Source organism: Opisthorchis viverrini, assembly GCF_000715545.1.
Source record: "Opisthorchis viverrini unplaced genomic scaffold opera_v5_189, whole genome shotgun sequence".
In the NCBI taxonomy this organism is placed as follows: Eukaryota; Metazoa; Platyhelminthes; class Trematoda; order Opisthorchiida; family Opisthorchiidae; genus Opisthorchis; species Opisthorchis viverrini.
In genome coordinates this window covers 774,397-797,985 of record NW_008751836.1, presented here as the reverse complement: position 1 = coordinate 797,985, position 23,589 = coordinate 774,397, and the positions used below count along the sequence as shown (strand labels likewise).

Below are 23,589 nucleotides of genomic sequence, written 5' to 3'. Positions count from 1 at the left end.
ATATATATATATATATATATATATATATATATGCAGGCCCAATAATGAATAACTTACCCGGACCCGACACACGGTAGCGTCGATAGTGAAGACACAGTAGTTCCCCGTGAGGCTGTAGTTGCGGTTGTCACTTTGTCATCTTCATCACTTGAAACTGATAAATGAATACGACATGGATGGTCCGAAATAGGCGATCGGAATTCATTCACTGGAGCAACGTGAGCGGGTGTTGATACAGAATAATCTCCACTTGTTTGCATTAACAAGCTCGGGCTCAAACTCGGGGTATTAGCAGACGATGCGATTGCTGTTGAGCGGACATTTAAAATTTGTGGAACAGCACTGGATGAAGTGGATGAAACAAATGCATGAGGGAAACTATCACTGCGAGCTAAAGCCATCAACGTCGTCGCTGATGCCTCAGATGAATGGATCAACGGAGGAGGTTGTATGTAGGGTATAGACGATGGAGTCGTTATCTGGTTGCCACGCTGCATCAGGCATTCCAAGTCGTTGGTACCCATATGATCAGGTGGCTTCGAGCTGCTCGAATAAATGGTACTAACACCATCAGATGCTTGAGAATAATCCGCCAACGAGTTGACAGCAGAAATGGTACACCGCCGTTCAGTGAGAGAATCTGCTAACATTCGCACTCCCTTCGTCCTCAGTACGACCCACGATCGCTTCGGGAATCCCGTTGCATGCATATGATTAGCTATCTCAGTCCAGACCGCTTTTTCCATGAACAGGTTGATTCTGTTTTCTTGCTGCAGTAGGTCACGTGCCTGGGTGGTCAGCTTCACCAATAGCTTCAGTTCATCTGATGTGTACTTGACGGGCCTTCTAGGGACCCTCGCAGTCGTACCAGCATGATGGATCATCACAGCGGGTGTCTGGGACGCGAATGACCACAGTGCCACCATAACTTCGACATGAACACGACACGCCAGAGTGGCCTATCGTGGCTTGATCGTGTTGACAGCCGATTGGTTGTTGACTGAAGGTTGGGAGCGTGTTGCGACAAGCACAGTGAGGACGCAATTGTTGGTCCCTTACTGGCTGGGTGTGTCTGCCACAATTGCCGCCAGACTTCGCGGTAAACGGCGCACTTGCGTGTTGAGGCCGTGAACGCACCGCCGTTTCAAGTTCGGAGAACGGGCTACCTTCAGCCTAGCTACGGGCTGTCTAGGCAAGCACCGTAAGTTGAACTTAACACACTTTTGCTGTTTCCGAAATATGACCTGCAGATCTCGCTGGAATTTATTGACGTCTATTCGCATCATCACCTTTCTTCTGAGCCCACAACAAGCCTTGTCAAACGGGTCACCTCACTCCAACGAACGGTCCAGCCTATGACGTCCGAAAGTAGCTAAGAAACCGCCTAGAAGACTGACGGCAGACAACGATAGGATATACCAGTGCTAGAATGTTCGAACAAATATAGGGTGTTCTGTACATAGAAACGCGCCGAGCTGCCCACCACGTCAACAGTAGAGGGTAACAGGAGGCACATGGCCATGTAAGATAAACTAATAGCAGAAGAATCTGGATAGGGCCCGAGGTGAACATAGAGTAGTCAACCTTATGTTCTGCTTGAACCCTAATCGGACGGAATTTGCAAAGTATGCTTATTCGCACACTAATTTGGCTCTAATGGGGGATTCAACTCAACTCAGCCGGGCCGCTCATTTATGGTGTGCTTCAAAGCGTGTACCACCGGAAGGCTGCCGTATGTTTCAGTTGGTACGATAATCGAGATATGGCAGTATTTTTCCGTGATAAGACACACTTGTCACAAGGTTGACGGAAACGTCTATTTAATTTGTAAGTGAATGCATTTCATCGGTTGAAGAGAATTCTCTGACCAAGTTAAACAAAATTTTGACGGCAACTTGGAGGCTGAGTCTACCTGAAGAGCTTGAAGATGGGTGAAACAGGTGGTGGGCTATCAATCAGTCTTCAGCAACCCTGTGAATAGCTTCCTTCAATAAAATAGAGTGTGATATCTCGAATATCGTGTCAAATGAAACATGAGGCATCCCTTGTGAAACACACTCAGTTGCAGAAGATATTCAGCTTGAATTCAGTTGAGTCTCCAGTTAGCGTCAGCTTGATTTGCTAGTGACAGCATTTCGCCACGCACAAAGTAACGCTCATTAAAACAAAGCCGCCTAGACTAAAAATCACAGGCTGTTTGAAATATGGGGATGTGCTACGGAGAGACAAGTATCCTGTGCAACTTTCTATCAGTTCGACTCGTCACACGGACCCGTAAGTCGCTTTCCAACACCCATCTTGATCGATGGTGTGGACTATGCCCCCCACCCAGAGCAATCTGAAGTACAGCAGCGATCGAATTAGTGTAGTTATCCTTGACGAAGAGTTTTCAGCAACCCTGTGGATAATGTGACTCGTTTAGACAACAGTGTTCTTGACCAACTGTTCCATGTGCGATTTAACAGCGATGCAGCGCCAATAAACTGCTTGGCGAAGCAGACTCAAAGTTGCAAAATAGAAACGCGTAGTGTGAAGTTGAAGAGGTTTATCAAATTGGATGTAGGCGCCAGTCGCGCCCATTACTTGCTTCGGGTTTCAGGTGGCTTGGATTACGAAAAGATAACAACAGGATATGCAAAACAGAGTCAAGTCGACTGAAGACCATATTTTTCAAATCACAGTTGGAAATTCTGAAGAAAAAAATTCATTTCCGATAGTCCTGATGAATTGGTCGATTATTAGCATGAGCTGATTCGAAACCATTAATCAGAGCAGCTAAAGTTACAGTGGAAGAGGTCGGCTTTGTTTCTCTGCCATAAATACTGTCAAAAAGGATAAACTGCCCACCTTCCAACTCATGTGTTTGCCGCTTCTCTCAAGGCTATTCAAGGAAATATCGTCAACCTCAGGGTCTACCTCGTTCGGCTGTGTTGCCTGGTTCAGTCATGAGAACTCCAGGCTAGCAGAAAGAAACGAATTTTGACAACAAGTCATGTCGCGATAGTTTCAGGGTGTGATCGCTGTTCGCCGAGCTAGCTGGTTTGGTTGAAGACAGTCCAACTTGCAATCAAAGTGATATCATCGGTGCATTGTCAACCAGCGAAGTGGGACGTAGCGATGGGTCAGTGATTGTAAAGGAAACTACTCACAAGGTTGCTGAAAACTCTTTGACAGCCCACGACCGGTTTCGCCCTTCTTGGGGCTCATGAGGTAGGCGCAGTCCCCGAGTTTCCCTCAACCTTATGATCTACTTGATTGTGTGATTGTGTTGAGTGGTGGTGCGTCCGTGTCAATATACGCGCTGCTAGAAAGGGTTGATATTCGGTCATGATTGGTTGTCCGGTTTGGTGGTTCCATTGGTTGGTCTGTTACCTTGTCTCCTGATTGGTTTTCTACTCCAACAGAATATGCTTGCTGCAGTCAAACTTGATGGTACATTCGGCCACTAGTTCAGTCTTCAACCCTATCGGGACTCGTTATTACAGTTGAGTTGATGTTGTGCTGAATAGAGCAAGCACCAGGGATAATGTCACTTCTAACACGAGTCAAAAGATACACGTTTAACACAGAAGTTAGTCAAAAATACCACTCGGTCTGTCAAATGGAATGATGCGTCTAACTCTTCAGTGTGCATGCAAGCGGTTCACTATCGGAAAGCATGCGAAAATGAGTTGTAAATTCCTGGGAGATTTTGAACACCTTTCAAACCACGTCCGTTCAGTTTATTGGTAATCTTTTGCAAAATTGTCGTATCTGACAGTGTGTACTTTTGGACTCCGGACCTTAAGACGCACGAAAAATTACTTGATCACATATCGCGATACCATATTGTGTTTCCATTGATCTCTCCGAGCCCTGCTACTGATTGCCTAGCCACAATTCACCACTCAAAGTCACATTGCAGCCAAACACGAAACCGAACTGGTGTAAAAAGAAACACAGCCAGCAACATCATTAATCGTGGAAACCAAATTGCTCTATCTTATGTGCAAGTTTAACAACCACTGCTGGAATGTGCCGATATGGATTGAATGCATTACCCATATATCTGTCATAAATAGTAGGCCGTTGACCACACACGTTCTAGTGAGCATGTGTTCTTTACAGACGAATGGCTGATATGAGGTTGTGGAAGGACGATAGACGCTTTATTAGGGCAGTCAAGCTTCACCGAATCGGTTCATTGATCGAGTCGGTGAAGGTATCCGAATACCGGAACGTGACCTCAACTGGAAGAGTTCGACCAAATCGTAGGTTTTAAGGGTAGATCGATTTTAGTGGTCTTTATGCCCCTCGCTTTAGAGCATAAAAAGGGCGCAAATGACCTTTGGTGAAATTCCAAATTAAACCGAAATACTAGATATACTTTCAAATCCCCTTGGAGATGAGCTATTCGTTTTCACGCCCTTGCGTGAACGACTTGCGTGCATTTTTGACGAACACTGCAGGTAGAAATACTGTAATCGACTACTTAACATTAGAATACCGGCAAACAGACAATCCTTCCGACGTCCAATTCAATTTTTACTTGAATAATATCACAAATTCCAATTTACAAAGCAGACCAATATTAAAATCGACAATTTTGATGGGGAGAATCATGGAACCATGGTTAGTATTTTGGCCACTGTGTAAGTTCGAAAGTTACCATTCATCCATATGTAACTCACTATAATATTGTGGCTGGGAGTACATATATCAACGGTGACACGACAGTGAATATCGGGTTCTTTTGTGGAGTACTGTAAGGGCAGTGAACTTAAAGAAGCCGGATTACAGCCAGTCCACACACAAACCGGGGTTTTCACCTCAAGGTATCGTTTACTCAGAGGTACCCGGAAAATATAATGCCATAATCTAACGGCAGCATGAAAACTCCGCTTCCCACGAATCGTATGTTAGCATACTGATGCAGGTCAGTTAATTGAATCTAGTGTCAATAGTTAAGGAGGCCTGTTTAACCATTGAAGACTGCTTATGTTTTTCATCCAGCTGGATGCACCATCGCGTAATAATTTGTATTTGTGGTAGAGGCATAATACATTCATGATGGCCAAAACGAGAAGGGGATTTATATTAGGGAGATTATTTCGGAATCTTCAATCAAAACAATATCCAAACCGAAAGATGGAGCATGACTTATAGAAACACCGGAGTTTGGTGACTATTTTTCGTTCGCACGCCCTTTTGATGGTAGCCTCCAGAACTTACATGGCACCCGCGGTCCAGGCCTACCGGTGGACACTAGCCAGTCCGAATGGGCGACAGAGCGATGGGGTATCCGATTTTTACTACTTCAGGCTCACGTGGCTAGATGTTCCGTGAACCATCCGTGGATGTCTTAGACTAAGTGAAAAGCCAGCTCCTAAGTCAAACCTTAAAAAACCGTCAATGCTCTGTCAACCCACTAAAGTGCCAGAGGTCCAATTTCCTCTCCTCTCATTTAAATGAAGACGTCTCCGTTATGACGATGACAAAAGTTACGTTAGTAGCAGGTCTTCTAAGGACGTTGCGAGGTTATTGCGAGTAGACCAGGTCAGGTTCCGAACGGCGTATACTTCCGGTGAGACATGCGAGTGGTTCGTGGTCATGTCGAAGTTCCGCCTCCGCATCTGATGGGAGTTGAAGTTTATCAGTTGTGCAATAGCTAATGAATGCCCAGGCAAGTTCAATAGGACGAGTGCGAATGTCTATTTCAAACAAAGCTACGTGCATCTGAGACGTTTACTTTCCTGTCCAATGGGTTGGCGTCTGCAAATAAACAAATTCGCAGCAAAGGGTTTTCCTCTTTTCACTGGTGGTATCCACTCCTGACCATGCTTCGTCATAATTCGTGGAAAGAATTTTGTGTGCCTATAAAGATTCCAAACGAAACAAGTAGTGCATGTGATGGACCTTGTTTGCTTAAAATATTTGGTGAGTAGTTTTTGACAATCTCCCTGGCTAGGGTATCAAGAAAACTAAAGGTTTACAACAAAATCATACGAAAATGCGGAAGTGGTAGCTGTCAGGATCAGTAAATAGTCGGATCCGGTGTACTTCGAACACGAAACAGTTCCTTCAGTCTGCATGTGATATTCAGGGTGTTTATCTGATACTTTGAAGTCCACCGCACCTGAAACACTAACATGACCAGAATACAAATGAAGTGTAGGTCAAGTGATACTGAACCTCATCCCAATGAATCGAGAGTGGTGTTCAGTGATGATGAAAACTGCAGTCTGGATAGTTCCCATGATTTGGTTTATCATTCAAACACGGTAAGTAAAGGTGAACGGATTCGCAGGGGCCGCTTCTACGGTAGATAAACACACATCGGTTCGACATGTCCGGAAAGTAGGTGAGTTGGCGGCTCTCACCAAACGCGGCTTAGCAACATAGGACCAGCGTAGTGGGCCCGAGAGTGTTCACGACCGGAACACCACCATTGGCTTTACGGAGCGAACAAGTGAGCGATCATATTTGGCCAATTAGTCACCCTATATATTACACAGACGCTCTGTATGTTTTGTCCTGGCAATACAGCCGTGTCCCCAGTTCTCTGTCTTCTCCCTATCGCGTAGTCTGGCAGGCTCAGTACAGGCGTAACCCACAGACGGCCACCCGCGATACAACAATAGGTCAACGTATATCAGACGGGAAATGTGCCCTCGATTTCGAAGGATTCTTTTTTGCGTTGTTTTGCAAGCATTCCAACTTTGCAGCACTTTGTTCTGTGCTGTCCGGTTAACAAGATCAACATTTCTGTTCTGTATTTACGATAGTCATTTTGTTGGAAAAGATGACAAAGCTTAGACACAACGACAGCTGACGAATAAGTAAACACAGAAATTTTGAATAGACGGTGAGAACTGAGGGAACGTTTCTGAATGTTCGGGTGAAAAGCTTTATAGTTCGGTGAGTAACAGTATGTCATAGATTCAACGAACCGCTATCCTGGTTGATTAGCATTGCGTATCCTAATGTTCTAAGCTAGACGTAGTCGCGTTCCGCACAGCATAGGTCCAGCGAATCACACAAGCAAGTGGTTCCAAAGACTTGAATTTTGCTGAAATCAGCAAATAACGCACATGAGGGGGAGAAGGAACACTACGACAGCTGGTTCGTCTATTTAGTCAGCTGTTGATATCCAAATGAGGGCGAGATGGACAAAGTGGTTAGAGCGCAAATTTACTGGCCGGAAGTCCGTGGTTCGAACCCGACCTCCGCCTCTCGACTTCGCCTGTTTAGGCTTGCGCAACGTGGCAGCATCCCAGCCCTCGTGTTTCCTTCGAGTGGCACGGCAGTCAAGCACCGAAAGGTTGCTGCATCTGAACGTTTTTCCATCCAATGAGAAACAGCAGAGCGCGGTAACAGACAGATAATCCGATTGACAGACATACAGGCCAGTAAAAACACCACAGAGGGTAAAGGTCGTCAGACAATGTACCAGGCTGGATAAAAGTACTAATAAGGGCCGTATACATAAGTCATCACCGGCCCCACCCAGGCAAGGCAGTGCTAGCCATCCATTCCTGTTGTCTACACAAGTTAGGTTTGTACGGTTCAGTCACGACTGCTTCGGAGAAGCGTAATGGACGGTTGCTTTTCGGACTGTTTTCTACTTTGAATAAGTCTGTTGGTTCTCCTAGAGGAAACTACTCACAAGGTTGCTGAGAATGCTTGGACAGCCCACAACCGGCTTCGTTTACTGATGTTCTGCTAGAACCCGAAAACTAGTTATATGAACGAGAAAACAGGGAGCACTAACAATGTCAGCTTGATGATTAAACTTATTACAACGGTATATACGCAAACAAGGGCCTTATCGAATTGCAGATACAGGTTGATAAATCCTGCAGGTCCGGATGCAGGTTTCGTGTCTTCGCTGTTGGAGCAGCCACACGTATTCCCTGACTATCGTGCGTGAAACGCCGTAAATCCTGAGTGGCTATGCTCTGAGTTGGGTGACGTGCGTAGCCCTGTTGAGCTGTGTTGCTGTGCTGTGCTATTATCCTATATGTAAGAACGTTTGCGTGTGTGTGGATGTCAGCAAATGACTTGTTGCTACCTTATCAGTCGGAGACAGTCGAATCAAGTTGGTCACGATTCTGTGGCGTGATTTGTGAGTGTAGGAGAAAAATACAGATCTCGTGATCTAGCGAGTGGCGGTGACCTGTACAATCATGTACGTGGCGGAAGGGTGGCTACACAGTCCCGTGATGGTGGAAAGTACAACATGGCCAGTGATCCTATGGGTTACTCGTCCTTTGTGCCCCAGGCGACAAGAGAAGACTGACACCATGGAGATTCAGCGGGACGGTACATCTGCATACATCTGTTGCAGGTGTCTAGGGGTTCAAAAAATTGAAATATCACCCAATGAAGATTATCTCGTATACTCTTACAAGCGCATCTAAAGAATGTTGAGCCAGCTCTGGATCGAAGTCAGACAATTTATCCGACGAAATTTCTGTTACGCCACATTTTGTTGAATTTCCTCTCGTTTCTGAGTTGCGAACACCCGCATGTTGGTTTATTCATTTTGATTTACCCCAACTGTTGCAGACTTCAATGACCTTGTGAAAGTTTGATCCAGTCAATACGTCATTCAGTCGGGAGTAAAGATCAGAGGGTGTGGTCCCATATGGCCCATTCGCTTTCTGTGCTAGCCAAAGATTATCCAACAAATGAAGGTAAGGGACAAATCAGAGAAGACCGGATAAGTCGTACAAACCCATAAGATGGCTTGACGCTTCCTTTTTGACCGATACAATGACCGACGCCCGGCCCATCAGACGTTTGAAGATCGGATGACATGAAGTTGCGGCACCATGTGGCGTGGACCGACAGATTCCGGAGCTGAGCTTTCCAGACGGAACGGGGTTCGAAATCGTGCTCTGAATGACAGAAAAGAAAAATCTCTATACCGGACAGTGTTAGCGCTTTGCACTGGTAATAAATCATTCACTTCTCGGATTGTTACTGTTTGATAATAAGGCAGGTCATTAGAACTTCATTCCATCTTGAACAGTTGTTTAGTTGGGCTGTCGGACAATATCATTAGAACCACTATACACAATTATCCCTCTCGAACATTTCCCACAGATTCTGCACCCAATTTTATGCAATGATGATGTGAATATCTTAATCTTATCACAGTCGATGTTGAAGTGTAAATTGTCTCTCAAAATCCACGCTGTCGTACGAGAAAGAATGCTTCCAGTTACATACTTGTTGATACTTGTTTATTTAACCTCCACTCTTTGTCGTAAATGCAGGTAACTCCAAATGTCACATCCATCACACTTTAACACTCTGATCTTCTTGAGTTATTACATATCAGTCTATGCATGTACAGTAAGGTTCAAAGGAATACTTGTTCATAACGCCCTTAGTGAGGTAATTCGATAACCTATCTAATCAGAAAAAGTCATCGTCACCATTTCAATCATTCACGGTGGAACAGCTGTTGTCAATAGGCTCTCAGCCGGCAAGTGCAGTTTTAAATTCAAATAAACATGATGCAGAAGGGATGCAGAAGAGCCGTTCGAAGGTGTGGAAATACGAGTTTATTTGTGTTACTCAAGCGGAAGTTGTCGAAGGGGAGTGATTGGCTGGTTAGCACAGCATCAATGTTTTTACGTGACGCTTCTAGTCACACAGGGAGGGATGACGTAGTCCGACAGCGATCGCTTCGGCTGCTTAGAGTGCATCTTGGCGGATGACCTTGGAACAATCGGGTCGCACTCGGTAAATCACGGGGAACGGGTTGGCACGCCAAACCGTATCGATAGAATGAACCGAAGTTGTCCTTGTGCTTGGTTTCGCAGACTCTACTACAAAATGACGGGTAATCAGGCATTCTCTGAGACAGGTGCCGAATTGCCCGACCCACGTAGTCTGCGCCAAGTTCACAAAAGGAAGGATAGATAACGAAAGCAGGGTCGTGGATTGCTACCTTACCCCTACACTTTTGGTATTCAGCAAGTGCTATGTCATGAAAGTCCGATTTCTGAAAATAATCTCAGAATGCCGGTAACCTATTGAGACATTTAAGCCCTACCAAAATCGCATTAGGGAAGCTGTCAAGAATCCAGGACAGAAAAGTCAGCTTCTGGTCGAACACTGAGGCAGTCAATCAATTCAGTAATGGCAGACGAGTGTTCAAGTCTGCCACACAGGCAATGCCGAGGATGACGAGTGTTCACAAAACGCTGATCGGACAGCCTGGATCAATGTAAAATGTGCCCGTAATATACCATGAGGCCCCTTGTAACTTTTGCACTCGGTTATTATGGATAAAGATGTTGTGCTGTTTGCTGGGGCGCTGGAGCAGTGACAGCAGTTACATACAACATGCCACCGTTAAAACGAAGCCTGAACTGTGAAGGGTAAACTTTCTGTTTATTGTGACCTTTTTGGAGTTCTATCGCTTTTGAACGGTCACCTGATGTAGACAAGCAGTTTTGGGACTGACGAAATTTCTCTTCTTCCTTTTGCACTAGTCCGCCTTCAATGCCTCTATATGAATTCATCCTGGCACCTGTCTTCTTCCAGGGCCCTGGAAATAAACATTGCATCATCCGTGCAAATTTTATAAACCCTGATTTCCAGATACTTGGTTAGGTTTCGTTTATAGTGAATACTCACAAGGCTGTAGAAGTTTGTGTATTGACACGACCTCCTCGTCTTTCGTTGCGACTGTCTGTGGAGTTGTTTACCTTCCGAGTTAATGCAGTGTCAAAAAACGGAAGCATTTCGTTAGCTTCGCCTTCCGCAGTAAACTGGATCGCTGAATTAATTACATAGTAAGGTAAGGTAAGTAGGTAAGTAAGGTAAGTAAGGTAAGGTAATTACATAGTAAGGCATTTCCTTTGTAGTAGTAGTGAAAAGAGTAAAACCTTTTGCTGCCGAATGGTTTATTAGCAAACATCAACTAAGCAGTTACAAGTCATCAGGCAAGAAAGTAAACATCTCATATGCATATACACTTTAAAAACTGAAAAATTCTCACGTGGCCTCTTGAACTTTTCTGGATATTCCTTGACTATTACACAATGGTAAACGAACACTGTAAAGTAGTTTCCAGATTTCCACGATGGGCTCTACCTTCCATCAGATGCGGAAGTAGAGCTTGGCTACCAACCACAGAAGACTCGCATGGTTAATCAATAGTGCAATGGTAGCAGGTAAATCAATATTACAAAACTGTGACCAAACGAGTGTTAGTATTGCGGAAGTTATTCTTTTATGGATCTTAAAGTGTCATATTCAATTTCACGCATAAAATATCCCATTGCTACACCGTTTCTGGCTATAGGAGAGAGCCACTGAACAAATGCGTATCATAAAGCCAACTCTTCGACATTTAAGAACGATGAAGGTAGGGTGGCATTCTCCTAGCTAACAATGTCGCACATAAAATCAATATCTTCAAATATGGGTAAGTTGTTCATGTGGTTTGTGAGTAAGAGTATTCTTGACGACTGGAAATAGTAGGCTTGTTCAAAAAAGGGACTAGCAGTCTGGCCTATCAGAAGGGCATTGATTCGACTCAACGCTCTGTCATAAAAATCACTACCACGAGAGAGATTTTTATACTGAACATTGTTTTTGGAAACAAAGTTCTCAGACTGGGTCGTTGTCTTTGAATACAATGTAACGCTTCAGTTCGATGAAGAGTGAAATACAAACTATGCCGTTCCTAATTGACCCGTCATGAAACGCAGCGACCAATAGGATGACTGGTTTTTAGTAAACAGCTCATAATTAGGGTATACGAATCTGATGCAGATTAACAATATTGGATAAAACGGTCAGGGCTGAGAGTAATTGCAGAGACATTGCTGACATGATTTCACATCTACGTATTGCAGCGCCTTCATCTGAGTTTAGGGAAGATCAGACAGATCCAATCCTCGAAGGAACATTGCTGTGGAGTATCCGGCGCGATTTCTGGAATTCCGCTTCAGTTGATGAAGCCTTTCAACTAACTCTCGAACTGGAATTCTGCGTTTTGACGGTGAATTTTTGTTTCTTCTTGCTGGAATTGCGCTGTTTTTGGCTACATGCCTGCAGGTTTTCACCGTTTCTTGCCTCTTGCCCTTCAAGAAATGTACAAATTTCAATTGATTATATCATACCTCTAGGTATTCATGTATTGACTAAGGTTTATGATCGATTCTATGGAGCGATGTGGTGTATAGTGGTTTGCAAATTGACTCCGCTTCTGATTTACAGTTTGAGCAAGTTCTCATGAAATTGGTGCCCTGGGAACAGATAGTGCGTGATGTGGAGAAAATAGGATCAGCACCGTCATTACTCACAACAGTAAATAAGCAAGTTCAAAACTGAAAGTATAAGGGGATACTGGGAGCAGAGAGCGGGCCGTTGAATACTGCATACCTGACCCTTATCCTTCTTGATTCATTAACCATTGAACTTACCGCATATTGGAACCAGCTAAATGACTCTCGTGTAACTTTCCGTTAGTGGTCCTAATCATATTATAGGAGTTGCGTTTTTCCAATCGGATTTATTTCACTGCGACAATCTTCTGCGTCTCACACATATTACAAAACCGGGTCAAAAAATAATGAATTAAGCCGAGCTTAAACAAATTAAACGAAAGGATGACAGACTGTTGTTGATGCAGAGAGATCCAACTGCGGTCAAGTTATAACTTGAAACCTGGTGGTGACTAGAGTTCAAAATGGTCATTTGACAGTCAAATTTCAGATCCTGGAGGAGTTAGATTTTAGTGGTTGTTCTGTTTGCTGCACTGTGCAATTTGGATGTATTCGTTTCCTCACCAAATCGAGGTAACATCATCCCTGCGTAGAGATCTGATGGTACGTCATTGTGCTTCAGTGTGTAGGTTTCGAGTAATACCGTATATTGTAGTTCACAGTAAGTCAGAAGAACACGTGAGTATGGACACGGGTGTATTGAGTGCACGCGGCCAAACTGGTCCGCTTTCGTGGCAGGTAAGCAAAACATCTGAGTCACATATCCAGTCAACCCACAGCGCTCTCGCGAGCCAACCAATCAGCCACTCAAGTCACACGTCAGATCGATGGTGGTACGACGAACGGACACGCACACGCGCTACATCTCGGACACACCGAAGCAGCTACTACACTGTACTTGTACTCATGTATGCAGTTCTGACGCGGGGAGATGGACTCTGATTATGATCGGTCGTTTGGATGGTCGGTACCGCTCGTTGGACGGTTGGCTAGGTCGAAAGGCCAAAGGCCACGCGGAGTGTACTGAAGGCGCAAGGCTCAAAGGTCATCCTATCTATCAGCTAGCTAGTCAACAATCCGACAAACTGGACCGAACATCCAGCCTACCAGTCATAATCAGAGGCTACCCGCTGTAATCACAACACTGTTCAGCACCTACGCGCTGACGCAAATTAGCAGAACAAACAAACCGTTTGTAATCACCGCATTTCGACTCAGACAAATATGACACTGGTCTGATCGGTCATGTGCTTCGGGTAATTCACGGTTTGCTGTGACAACAGAGGTGAAATATTGGTAATCGATCAGGTGGCTGTTGATCTGTTCGCCGAGCTTGGCAATTGATTTGCAAACGTTTCGTCACCATTCGAGGAGACATCTTCAGTGCGCTGTTGGTTGAATAGTCCCCCTCTTCGTGCCTGCGTTTATATAGTTTACGAAGAGCAGCCTTTGCGCTGTTACCTGCTTGGATGGTTTGATCCTAATATGTGTTGCGTTGTGGTCGGTATTTCTTGCTTCCTACGGCCACACTGCTGTTGAAATTGCTGTTCATCGTTGTCTCCTCTGGTTGGCCAGTTCATGATCTGTATTGCCTCGTGGTCGGCTTCTCTGTTGGTTGGTTGGTTTGTGGTGTTTGAGATGAAATATGATAAGATGCTCGATATTGATCAACTTAATGTTGGGATCTGCAACGATGGGTTACCGGTGACAAGTTTAGTGGGGAAGATTTCATGACTGAGTGTAAATTCTTCCCATATAACACCAATACATCACAATGACAGATATTTATTAATTGAGTGTGCAGCCAATTGCTTATTGGGGGCCATATCTACCAAGTGTATTTCACCCAAAATGCGTTACCTTCACGGTCATAGGTGATTACTGCTCGTTCTTAACGGAGCAGTTATCAGTGTCAACGACTGCTCCCAATCTCCGCTGCTGTAGCTCCGTCAGTTCGAGATCGCTCACTGTTGTCACCATGGAAATCCGCGAACTGAGGTCACTGGCAAATGGTGTTCTGATTATAGATAGAAAATCATACTCTGTCCTCAATCAGAAAGCCCAAAAACGGTTTGACATCGTAGTCTTCACACGAACGGATTCTTCTCTCTGGAATTATGCCTGAAACTCCGCCAGCAACAACTGATAATAACTTTCACTCTCTAAGTCTCTTTCAACGGCGAAAGAACGAATTTGTCCATTTCGATAGGTTTACAAGTTCAGCACCATAGTTTCCTCAGTTCGCGTTACAATGTCTTAATAGTTTACGAATTCTCTCTATTACATGGTATGAACATTGCTATCCGAATACAATTTAATACTTTATAACTTTAAAATGCATCTGTTTGATCGTAAAAAGGTTAACAATGGAGATAGCCTGCCAAAGCAGACGGAAAACTCATACAGACATTCTTCCTGCTATACAGACATCAGTCAACCTCGCGCAGACTCCCTAGTTTTCACAAAGGTAAACATGAGTAGCATGTTCATAGCTAAGTCTCTTGTTGTGACTCGACCCATTTGACGACTATTACCACATCCACATTGCAGCCGCAGAGCGTGTCGTACCGCACTCATTAGATGATATCCACAGAGTTACTTTCATCCACAACAGAGCACTACACCTCAGTAACTAAAAGTAATATTCCAAAAATAACTTCTCGTTTTTGTGCTTTAAATGAGTGAATTTTGTTGCTCAGATTATGTGCCCATACCTTAAAATACTCACCGTTGCGTTCGTGGGGATAAACGCTGACAATCGTGAGGTCTCTATGGCAGAAAGGGACACTGATGCTCCATTCCAACACTTGAACTCATCTGAACCTATTCTTCATAGATACGCTGCAGTTTTTATCAACCTTGTGAGTAGTTTCTTTCATGAAAATATACTGCGATATCTCGGGTATCGTACTAACTGAAACATGAGGAGGTCTGTGTGCAGCACATTCAGTTGTAGAACATCATAAACGAGAGATTCAGTTGAGTCCCTCGTGAAAACCAAACTGATTTGCAAACGAGTGTAGTTCTCGAAGAGAAGCTCGTTACCGCTTCTCTGCAAGCAAGCGTTAGATGCGCCCGAATTGTCGTTTCCAAACAAGCGAACTTGCTCTTGCTCCAGTGATGGGATTGGTTGGCTTGACGTCTCCCAACTGAACAGATTATCGCTGAGCCTAGGTTGGATGACCCCCAGGTGGGTGGCCATTCCGATAGCAAAGGATCCGGCCGGACAGGCAAGATGGGTTGAAGAATGATCCCGTCACGCAGACAGTTGCACACACACAGTGAACGTCAGAACAGCGAAATTGCCTTAGGGCCCAAGCCACATTGTCTGCCAATCAAATTATAGCAATTGCGCAAATCCATAGAATAGAAGCAAACCAGTGAATAGGCTAAGCGCAATATCAAGGGGGTGGGATAGTTTACAAACAAAAGTGGGAGGAACAAGTACTGTCGTAAAGGGAAACAATTTCAACTGGCCGCGTGAAAGTCCAGCATGATTCTACTGGCATGAACCACCCAATTCCGCACTGATAATGTCTCCCTGACTGGTGGCGAGAAGTTTCCAATCCAGTTGTTACACTTGGTGAACAAACCAACAACCAAATTGTAGCATATAGGATCAAATAGTAAGCCCACGTGAAGGATGCAGATGGGCAACAACCGAGCCCTTCATGACATTGTGTATTAAAACTAGTGAAAATAATTAGTGCCACCTGACCCTGAATTAAGTCTCTCACGGAAAGTACAATTTTTGCCGTTTGTTGGGGAAGTTGATAGTAGCTATTTCCGTAATTCAAATATATGGAAGAAGGGAAGAGACACGTTTGCTCAAGACGTTTTGTGCAAATTCGAACCCAAAATTTTGTCAACTATGCGAGTTGTCTCACTAAGTAGTGCTTCATCAGTTGCATCTTTTTTTAACGCCTTATTTACTAACTTTTCCCCAATACAATTTTCGCTGTCGAGGCTAAAACGTTCCACTTCAGACAATACATTCACTCCCAAATTCTAATACATGCCACACACATGTAAGGAATGTTCACCAATAGACGAAGGACATTTAGAACCAATCAACAATCAACACGAAAAAGTCTCTCAACCATAGAGTGACTAACAATTGTGTACGTTAGTTACAATACAACACTGCTTAGTTGGACACACTGTTACGATCTACGGCGATTGCGAAGATGCCCCAGACTGAAAAGAGGAGGAAAGCAGCGTCCGTCTACACAAAAAATGAGTTGCAGTCGTTGAGGCAATTGACGATACATACGCAAAATACTTTGTATCAGGACAACAGGATGAACTTGTTCATGGACAAATCTGTATGGACTGAAGTAGCTAACCACATGCACGCAATGGGTCATCCCAGACGGTCTTGGCTCAGTTTGAGGATGAAGGGATTGCAATTGCTCTCGGAAGCTTCAGCCTATTATTCGCATATAACTGAAAATCTCTGCGGCTTAAAGATGCTCTCCGGGTCAGGCCGACCGGTTCCACAGAATAAGCTTCTGCTGCATCCTCTGAGGGAACAGGCTGATCGGGTGTCAATGTGGGATTGTCAGCCGCCTCCGCTCATTCCGTCCTCAGAAGCATGTGCAAAGTCATTGTTGGCTTCGGTCACCGGTGCATGTCCTCCTCGTATGCAACCCTGTGGAGCCCCGATTAAGTATGATTCACATCATTCTCATGTGAAAATGGGTGAAACTAACACACCCGCATACATCAGTAGCCCTGCTTTGGCACAGTCAGTCCAGGTTCTCCCTACAGTCACTGAACTGACTGGCACGGATAATCGGATTTCCAAATCACAAAATGCAACCCTGTTTGAACTGTTACGTCTCCCTGATTCAGACGATCCTTACCACATAGACTTATCCATTTCACATGATGAAGACGATAAATGGACAGACGTCGGAAGGAGTTCTCACGAACCTGCAACCCCCGTGTCGCTCACACCGCCATGCACAAGATTTGGGTATGTTCTTTTTTAGCACATGTTTAATTTTGTATGGTTTCGCTGCTCTTCAAGATACATTTAATTAATCCTGGTTCATTAGAGCAAATCGCGCTCACATATAATGTGTGAATTTTTGTCGTCCTTCAGTTTACGAGTGAAACAGACGGTCTTGGAAACAGAGATCAAGCAGGATATCCTAATATATTTCACTCAGTTGTAAGATTTTGGACATTTTTCTGCATTTTGAAGTGAATACAGAGTAGCAACTGTTACGGGTGAAAGAAAGAAAGCCTCCGCTGCGGAGTTGTTTATTAGAGAAACATGAACTGAACAATTACAGACCATTGGACAGGGGAGCAAAACTCGCATTTGCATCTTGTTTACAAAACTGAATATCCATCTTCTCCTTGAACGCGTCTTCCTGAACTTTCCTGGATATTCATTGACTATCACTCAAATGCAAGCAAATGCTACAAAGCGACTCCACAAATTCCGTGATAAATCTCACTTTTCAAGAGACGTGAAGCGAAGACACTACTCACATGCCTCATCAGTAGTAGCCATAGTTACACAGGTATCTAGGCTGTCAAAGAGCTTTCTGCCAAGTAAAAATACTGCGATTTCCAGTCGAAACGCGGGGCGGCCTTCATGCAGAACACACAGATGAGAAGAACTGTGATCAGGAGAGCTGGTTGGGTCTCTTGATAAGAGCAATATAAGTTGCAAATGAATCTATTCCACCGCTCATCTTATGCTTCCCTACCTGTCGTTTTAAGCTACTGAGAAGGCGGCCAAATTTTGTGTTCACACGACAATAACACAAAAAGATTTGCCTTCTCACTTTTTTCGGCTCCTAAACAAGCTGTTTGGTTCATCAAAGCCTGTGGTCTGACAAGCATCCGCAAAAAAATGTGCACTCATGTTCGTAGATAAAGTAGCAACTGAAATGAACGCTCAATGGAGCGACAACGACAAAGTGATCCGGTTGTTGAATTTCAGGACAAATGTTTTGAGAGCTAGCACACCTATGTACCAGGTGTCTCAGAACCGCATGAACAGAAAGCTGAAAGTGTTATATCGTCGCGCACACGTGCTTGGTGAATTTTCTTAGATTCCAAGCACTCGTTTCAAGACTTGAGTCATTTTCAAGTCGTTTTTATCTTCGAATTTCCAGGCATCATGATAGAAACTCCGACTGTTAGAGACAGTGGCAAACGTATCCTCGTTTAGCGTTCACTTGCGAACCTTATGTTTGTATAGTATATTTATAAACACGGCTTTTTGAACACAATTCAGAGGAGAATCTCAGTCGCGTTTTTTTATGAACTCTTCTTTGGGATTTCAAAGATCGAGATTATTGATTTTGAAATCTCAAAACAGTTTGATTGACTTGGAGAGCTCCAAATTGGACATCCTATGGTCTCTGAACCATTAGAAACGACAGGTATCCTGGCTACACGATGCCATGCATAGGCAATTCCGTGTTCATCAAGTAAGACAGTTCTATCAACTACCGATTAATTCTGGCAAGAAAGTGACCACTAAGGCTGTTAGGCTCAAACAGACTTCCAACCTTGGTGTGGTTTGTCACACTGCCCGGCTGTCACCTTTTTCCTATTGAGTTACTTTCTCTTGATATCCGATATTCATAATCCACGCAGACTGCCTTCCGTCGCATCGACCACACAAGTCGGTGATTTCATAAGTGTAACACACTGGTGCGCACTGAGATCATGCGTCTCGTTTGTTCTGGTCCTCAGTCCCCACTACTGTATCCTAGTTATTTGTGGTCTGGCCTCGAGTGATGGATCCAACAAAATGCCGGTGAATGTCAGCCAATTAATATAATGACAGGTGATAACAAGATCCCTCTCCCCGTCAACCATGATAGTGGGGTTACGAAAAACCACTTTAATGTGGGCTGGTGACTGAACGGCTTTTATGCAAAAACCGTGACCGGAAAGCCTAGTACAAGCTAAGAGATTGTTGATTTCTAATTGGATGAAAATCTCCCACGAAAGCGGATTCACGCACAAATCAAAATGGATTTGACGCTGACGAAGAAAGTCATCAGTAGCTTTTACTGAATTCCGAAGTGATAGTTACTGCATTTCACGAAAAACCTAGGTGAGATCATCGTTTCAGAGGGATTTGGTAAACAATCGGTGGATTTATTGCGGGGCAACGTTTCGCTTTTGACACAAAAGCTTCGTCAGGCCAAGTGAGTAAGTAAGTAGGTTGATTGGGTTTTAAGGCAGTCAGGGGACCAATCCGTGAGATTCCTCCTTATGACTAGTGACGTGATCAGTGCTGGGTGTTCAGCCTGATGTCCCTGTTTGTTGATTAGTCGGGATGACTAAGCTTTACGATAGATCGGTTAGGGGGGGTTCGTCTTTATGATGAACCCGGATTTTTTCGTCCCTGCTTCTTCAGTCTAGGACACCTTAATGGAAAATTCCTCTTGGGGTCGTTCACAGATTTCGTTCACCTGTGTTCGTCCAAGGGTGCTGGGACAATTAGTTTGGGGATGGGGGTGGGGTGGTTAATTGGATCTAACACTACTTGGATTTTTGTACTTTTTAGACCCAGGCGATTTCGCTGATAACTGCACACCGCCTCGTGTCATCTCGCCTGATCTAAGACCACTCTCCACACGTTTGCAAGTTCTACCCCCTCTATTCTATTCACACTGGGATGGTCTTAGATCAGGCGAGATGACACGAGGCGGTGTGCAGTTATCAGCGAAATCGCCTGGGTCTAAAAAGTACAAAAATCCAAGTAGTGTTAGATCCAATTAACCACCCCACCCCCATCCCCAAACTAATTGTCCCAGCACCCTTGGACGAACACAGGTGAACGAAATCTGTGAACGACCCCAAGAGGAATTTTCCATTAAGGTGTCCTAGACTGAAGAAGCAGGGACGAAAAAATCCGGGTTCATCATAAAGACGAACCCCCCCTAACCGATCTATCGTAAAGCTTAGTCATCCCGACTAATCAACAAACAGGGACATCAGGCTGAACACCCAGCACTGATCACGTCACTAGTCATAAGGAGGAATCTCACGGATTGGTCCCCTGACTGCCTTAAAACCCAATCAACCTACTTACTTACTCACTTGGCCTGACGAAGCTTTTGTGTCAAAAGCGAAACGTTGCCCCGCAATAAATCCACCGATTGTTTACCAAATCCCTCTGAAACGATGACTTCCCAATAGGTCCCAAACATTTTCCAACTAGGTGAGATCAGTTTAAAGCAATACTGTCTGCATTATAAATTGTATACATCTAAAATGTGGTTAGTAATTCAAAGCTTTGGTAGCTCTGGTGAGCCAGTTGGTTGTAGACCGATTGGCTGAGCCTGGCACCAAACCCCGTGCTGATGATATCCTGACGATTCTGGGGACGAAACGTTTGAAATCAAGCTGCTAAACTCGATGAACAGATCAATGTCCACCTGGCCTACACCCAACATCTAAACTATCTCTGTTTATGCATATATACATATGGGTATTTCACTCATAAATATGGTAAAACTCATCGTCATTTTAACGTCACCTTTGCCTATCGCCACTTTTTGAACACCGAAACGGGATGTCAACCGGCGTGAGCGAAAAGTCTCAAAGGCCTGAACAAAGTCATTAAGCACTGCGACTGTAGATATACACGTCCGGATGAGTTCCAACGGGTTTATTTTTGGGTGAATCTGGAACGCTTTAGTTGGTCCCCGTTGTTCTTGTCCAGAAGAGAGGTTGCGTTAGTCACTAAGCTTACTTCCAGCAGCCTTCAAGAGTCTGTGGCGGTAGCTGACTGGGAAGGCCTGACCGGACTGATAGACAAAACAGTTACTGGTTTGTCGTTTGACATGTTGAAGCGGCCAATCACATCGGTCAAAATTTGCCCGTCCAGCGCGTGCTGATGCGGTAATGATAACATGTCCCCCTCGCATATCAGATGTCCAGGGTTCGAATCCAGGAACAGCTGAGAATGGTGATGAGCTCTAATAAGAACGAAACTCGACTACATTGCTTTCCTTCTAGAATGACTACACCAGAGCAGGTGGATAACTGCTCTAACGAATGTGACGAAGAGACCTAATCTATAAAACATTGAATCAGTGTGTGACCGCACAGGTCCACATAAACGATAAGACTAACCACAACGCTTGTGGGAAAGAAAGATCAAACAGAAACAAAGGTGATTTGAGAGGAAGGTGGATACAGCAGCAGAACTCACCAACCATCCGCATGCTGGTTTATTGAATTGTCCTCAGAATCCACACAGGATTTACATGATATAACGATGAAGTTGCTTCACGTGGTGCGCAAACCGAGATTTCAATCTCAACCTCGAAACAAGGTTTATCATCGTAACCTAAGACAGAAAAATTTATAAAACTGCAAAAAAAACTCGAGAAATGGTTTACGAATTTTTTCATCAGGATGCATACCAAGTCATCTTAAATGTCTTATCAAGGAATCTTGCGGGGAATACTGGGTGCCCCAGAATGGGGCACTATACATACACATGCAGAGGCGAATACAGAATTGGGATGGGTTATCTAAACTCTATGACCTCTACCCAATGCCGGAGCTTGTAGTGAGCTGGTGGCAAATTTCAATCAATCTTACCCAAACCCGATTTTCACCGGATCACAAGCGTATGCCGCCTCGTAATTTAGTCGTAGGTTATCCCACTTCGATTCCAACGCAGCCTGAGAACGCCAACATTGTGCTCGGTTGCCGATCTTCCAATCTGTAAGTTTCGTTTTCGCAGGACTGTTCTAATGCCTCTGTCGCACATATCATTACACGGAAGGCTACAGACGTGATCTCTTCTCGGGACTGTGGATATGTGACAGGCAGCATGGTCATGAGCTTAATCCTTCCGTCTGTTGGACTGAAGGACAGCTTCTTGAGAAGCACAACAGTATGACTGAGCCTAGCAATCAGGCGTGCACGCTATATCCGGCCGTCTAAGACGGGCGCAGGAGACAGAAGGGTTGCTTGAACGAGCGTTGTGCTGACTTGGTGGTGAGCGCGCACGGTCAAGCCTATCCGACATCACCCACCCAGCGATCGATAGCCATTGGCCGCCTGAGCGTGCAATCCGGACACGATATTGAACTATTAGCTTTCCTTATGGCGCTGGCAGAAAGGGGGAACCTTCCTCGAAGATGCGAGCACTTGTTAGGAGCATCAGCCAAACAACGCTATTGACTGCACCTCCAAGGGAATCATTTGTTGGACCGCAGCGTACTTCAGTAATTAACTTAAACGTATCATACTACTCACCGAGGAAACTTTAAATGCTTTTTCCAAGCTGTGAGGAAAAACTGACATTTGCCCACCAAACAGTGACTAATTAATGATTTCTTTCAGTAAATTGTAACAGATGTCGTGTTGACAGTGTGTCAGAATATTCATCGTTATAGTGTGGGCCGAACGGGCCGCACACTGATGATTTTTCCCTAAGGGTGTGGAAAGGTTTACAATAAAAATTGCCGGGCTCGGCGAACCGTCACTCAGTCCACAGTGGGGTGTTTAAATTTTATCGAATTAGTGAAAATGTTGGGCATCCATCTTCAGTTTCTGTGCATGCTTCTGTAACATCATCAGACACAAACCATGGCCAAAGAGGAAAGCTTAAATCTTCGGTTTACTGACTACAGTCATCATCGTTTAGGTTTTCGGCAAGGACTTGCAATTTTAGGGCCCACCTTTGTTGCTAGTGGGCAAGGTTCTGTAGCGGTTTGTGACAGGTATAGTATAAAAGCCTTGGTCGGTAAGATGGACTATAACATCTGCATCTGTTTTCACCTTATACGAGGGATGAGCAGATAGACCTATTTTCGAATTTCCAGATTGTACGAACACTAATTGAAGCCAAGGCAATAGACGATTGGTGAAAATTGCTGTTTGCACTGCAGGTCACCGCTCACCAAATCAGGATGGATGAGCGAAAGAAATGTGTTCGAACTATCTATCATACACCTCTCCTACTCCGTGAATCGGAGTTCTACATGTCCCAATCTAAATCCGTGCGGAAAACAGACGGGTAGAATCCCATCCGATTTCGATTCAATGCACCCTAAAATAATAGAGGTGAGCTTGCTTATTTTCGGTCGCTCGCCAGTCCTGCTTCTACGCAAAGCCTAACACCAGAACAGTGGATCCATGGCCTTTTCTCAGTCGCTCGGTTATGTTATGTTGGGGGCAAATTTATTACAGGCGTCAAAGCTGCCGACTATACAACAGACTAAGAAACTCATGCAGGTTTTACTGCAACAAGAAACCTGTCTCAGTGGCTTAACTATGAGATAGCAGTCGTTCTTCGAAACGCCATGGAATAAGACAATGATTCCGCAAATCCAGCACTGGGGGGGGGGGGGGGCCAACC

At 44.5% G+C, this 23,589-nt stretch overlaps 3 protein-coding genes across 3 annotated transcripts in view; 2 read left to right on the top strand and 1 right to left on the bottom strand.

Annotated features, from left to right (window-relative positions):
• Positions 1–926, bottom strand: part of T265_07657 (hypothetical protein) — a gene marked incomplete at both ends in the record, with an annotated part of 6,160 nt that extends 5,234 nt beyond the window's left edge. The window contains one exon of the mRNA XM_009173230.1: positions 58–926. Coding sequence (XP_009171494.1) covers positions 58–926 — 869 coding nt within the window. The remainder of the gene's footprint in view (positions 1–57) is intronic.
• Positions 1–13,366, top strand: part of T265_07658 (hypothetical protein) — a gene marked incomplete at both ends in the record, with an annotated part of 17,205 nt that extends 3,839 nt beyond the window's left edge. Inside the window, one exon of the mRNA XM_009173231.1 lies at positions 13,147–13,366. Coding sequence (XP_009171495.1) covers positions 13,147–13,366 — 220 coding nt within the window. The remainder of the gene's footprint in view (positions 1–13,146) is intronic.
• Positions 13,367–16,699: 3,333 nt separating this feature from the next.
• T265_07656 (hypothetical protein) overlaps positions 16,700–23,589 on the top strand; it is a gene marked incomplete at both ends in the record, with an annotated part of 13,403 nt that continues 6,513 nt past the window's right edge. Inside the window, one exon of the mRNA XM_009173229.1 lies at positions 16,700–17,208. Within this exon, the coding sequence (XP_009171493.1) occupies positions 16,700–17,208 (509 nt within the window). The remainder of the gene's footprint in view (positions 17,209–23,589) is intronic.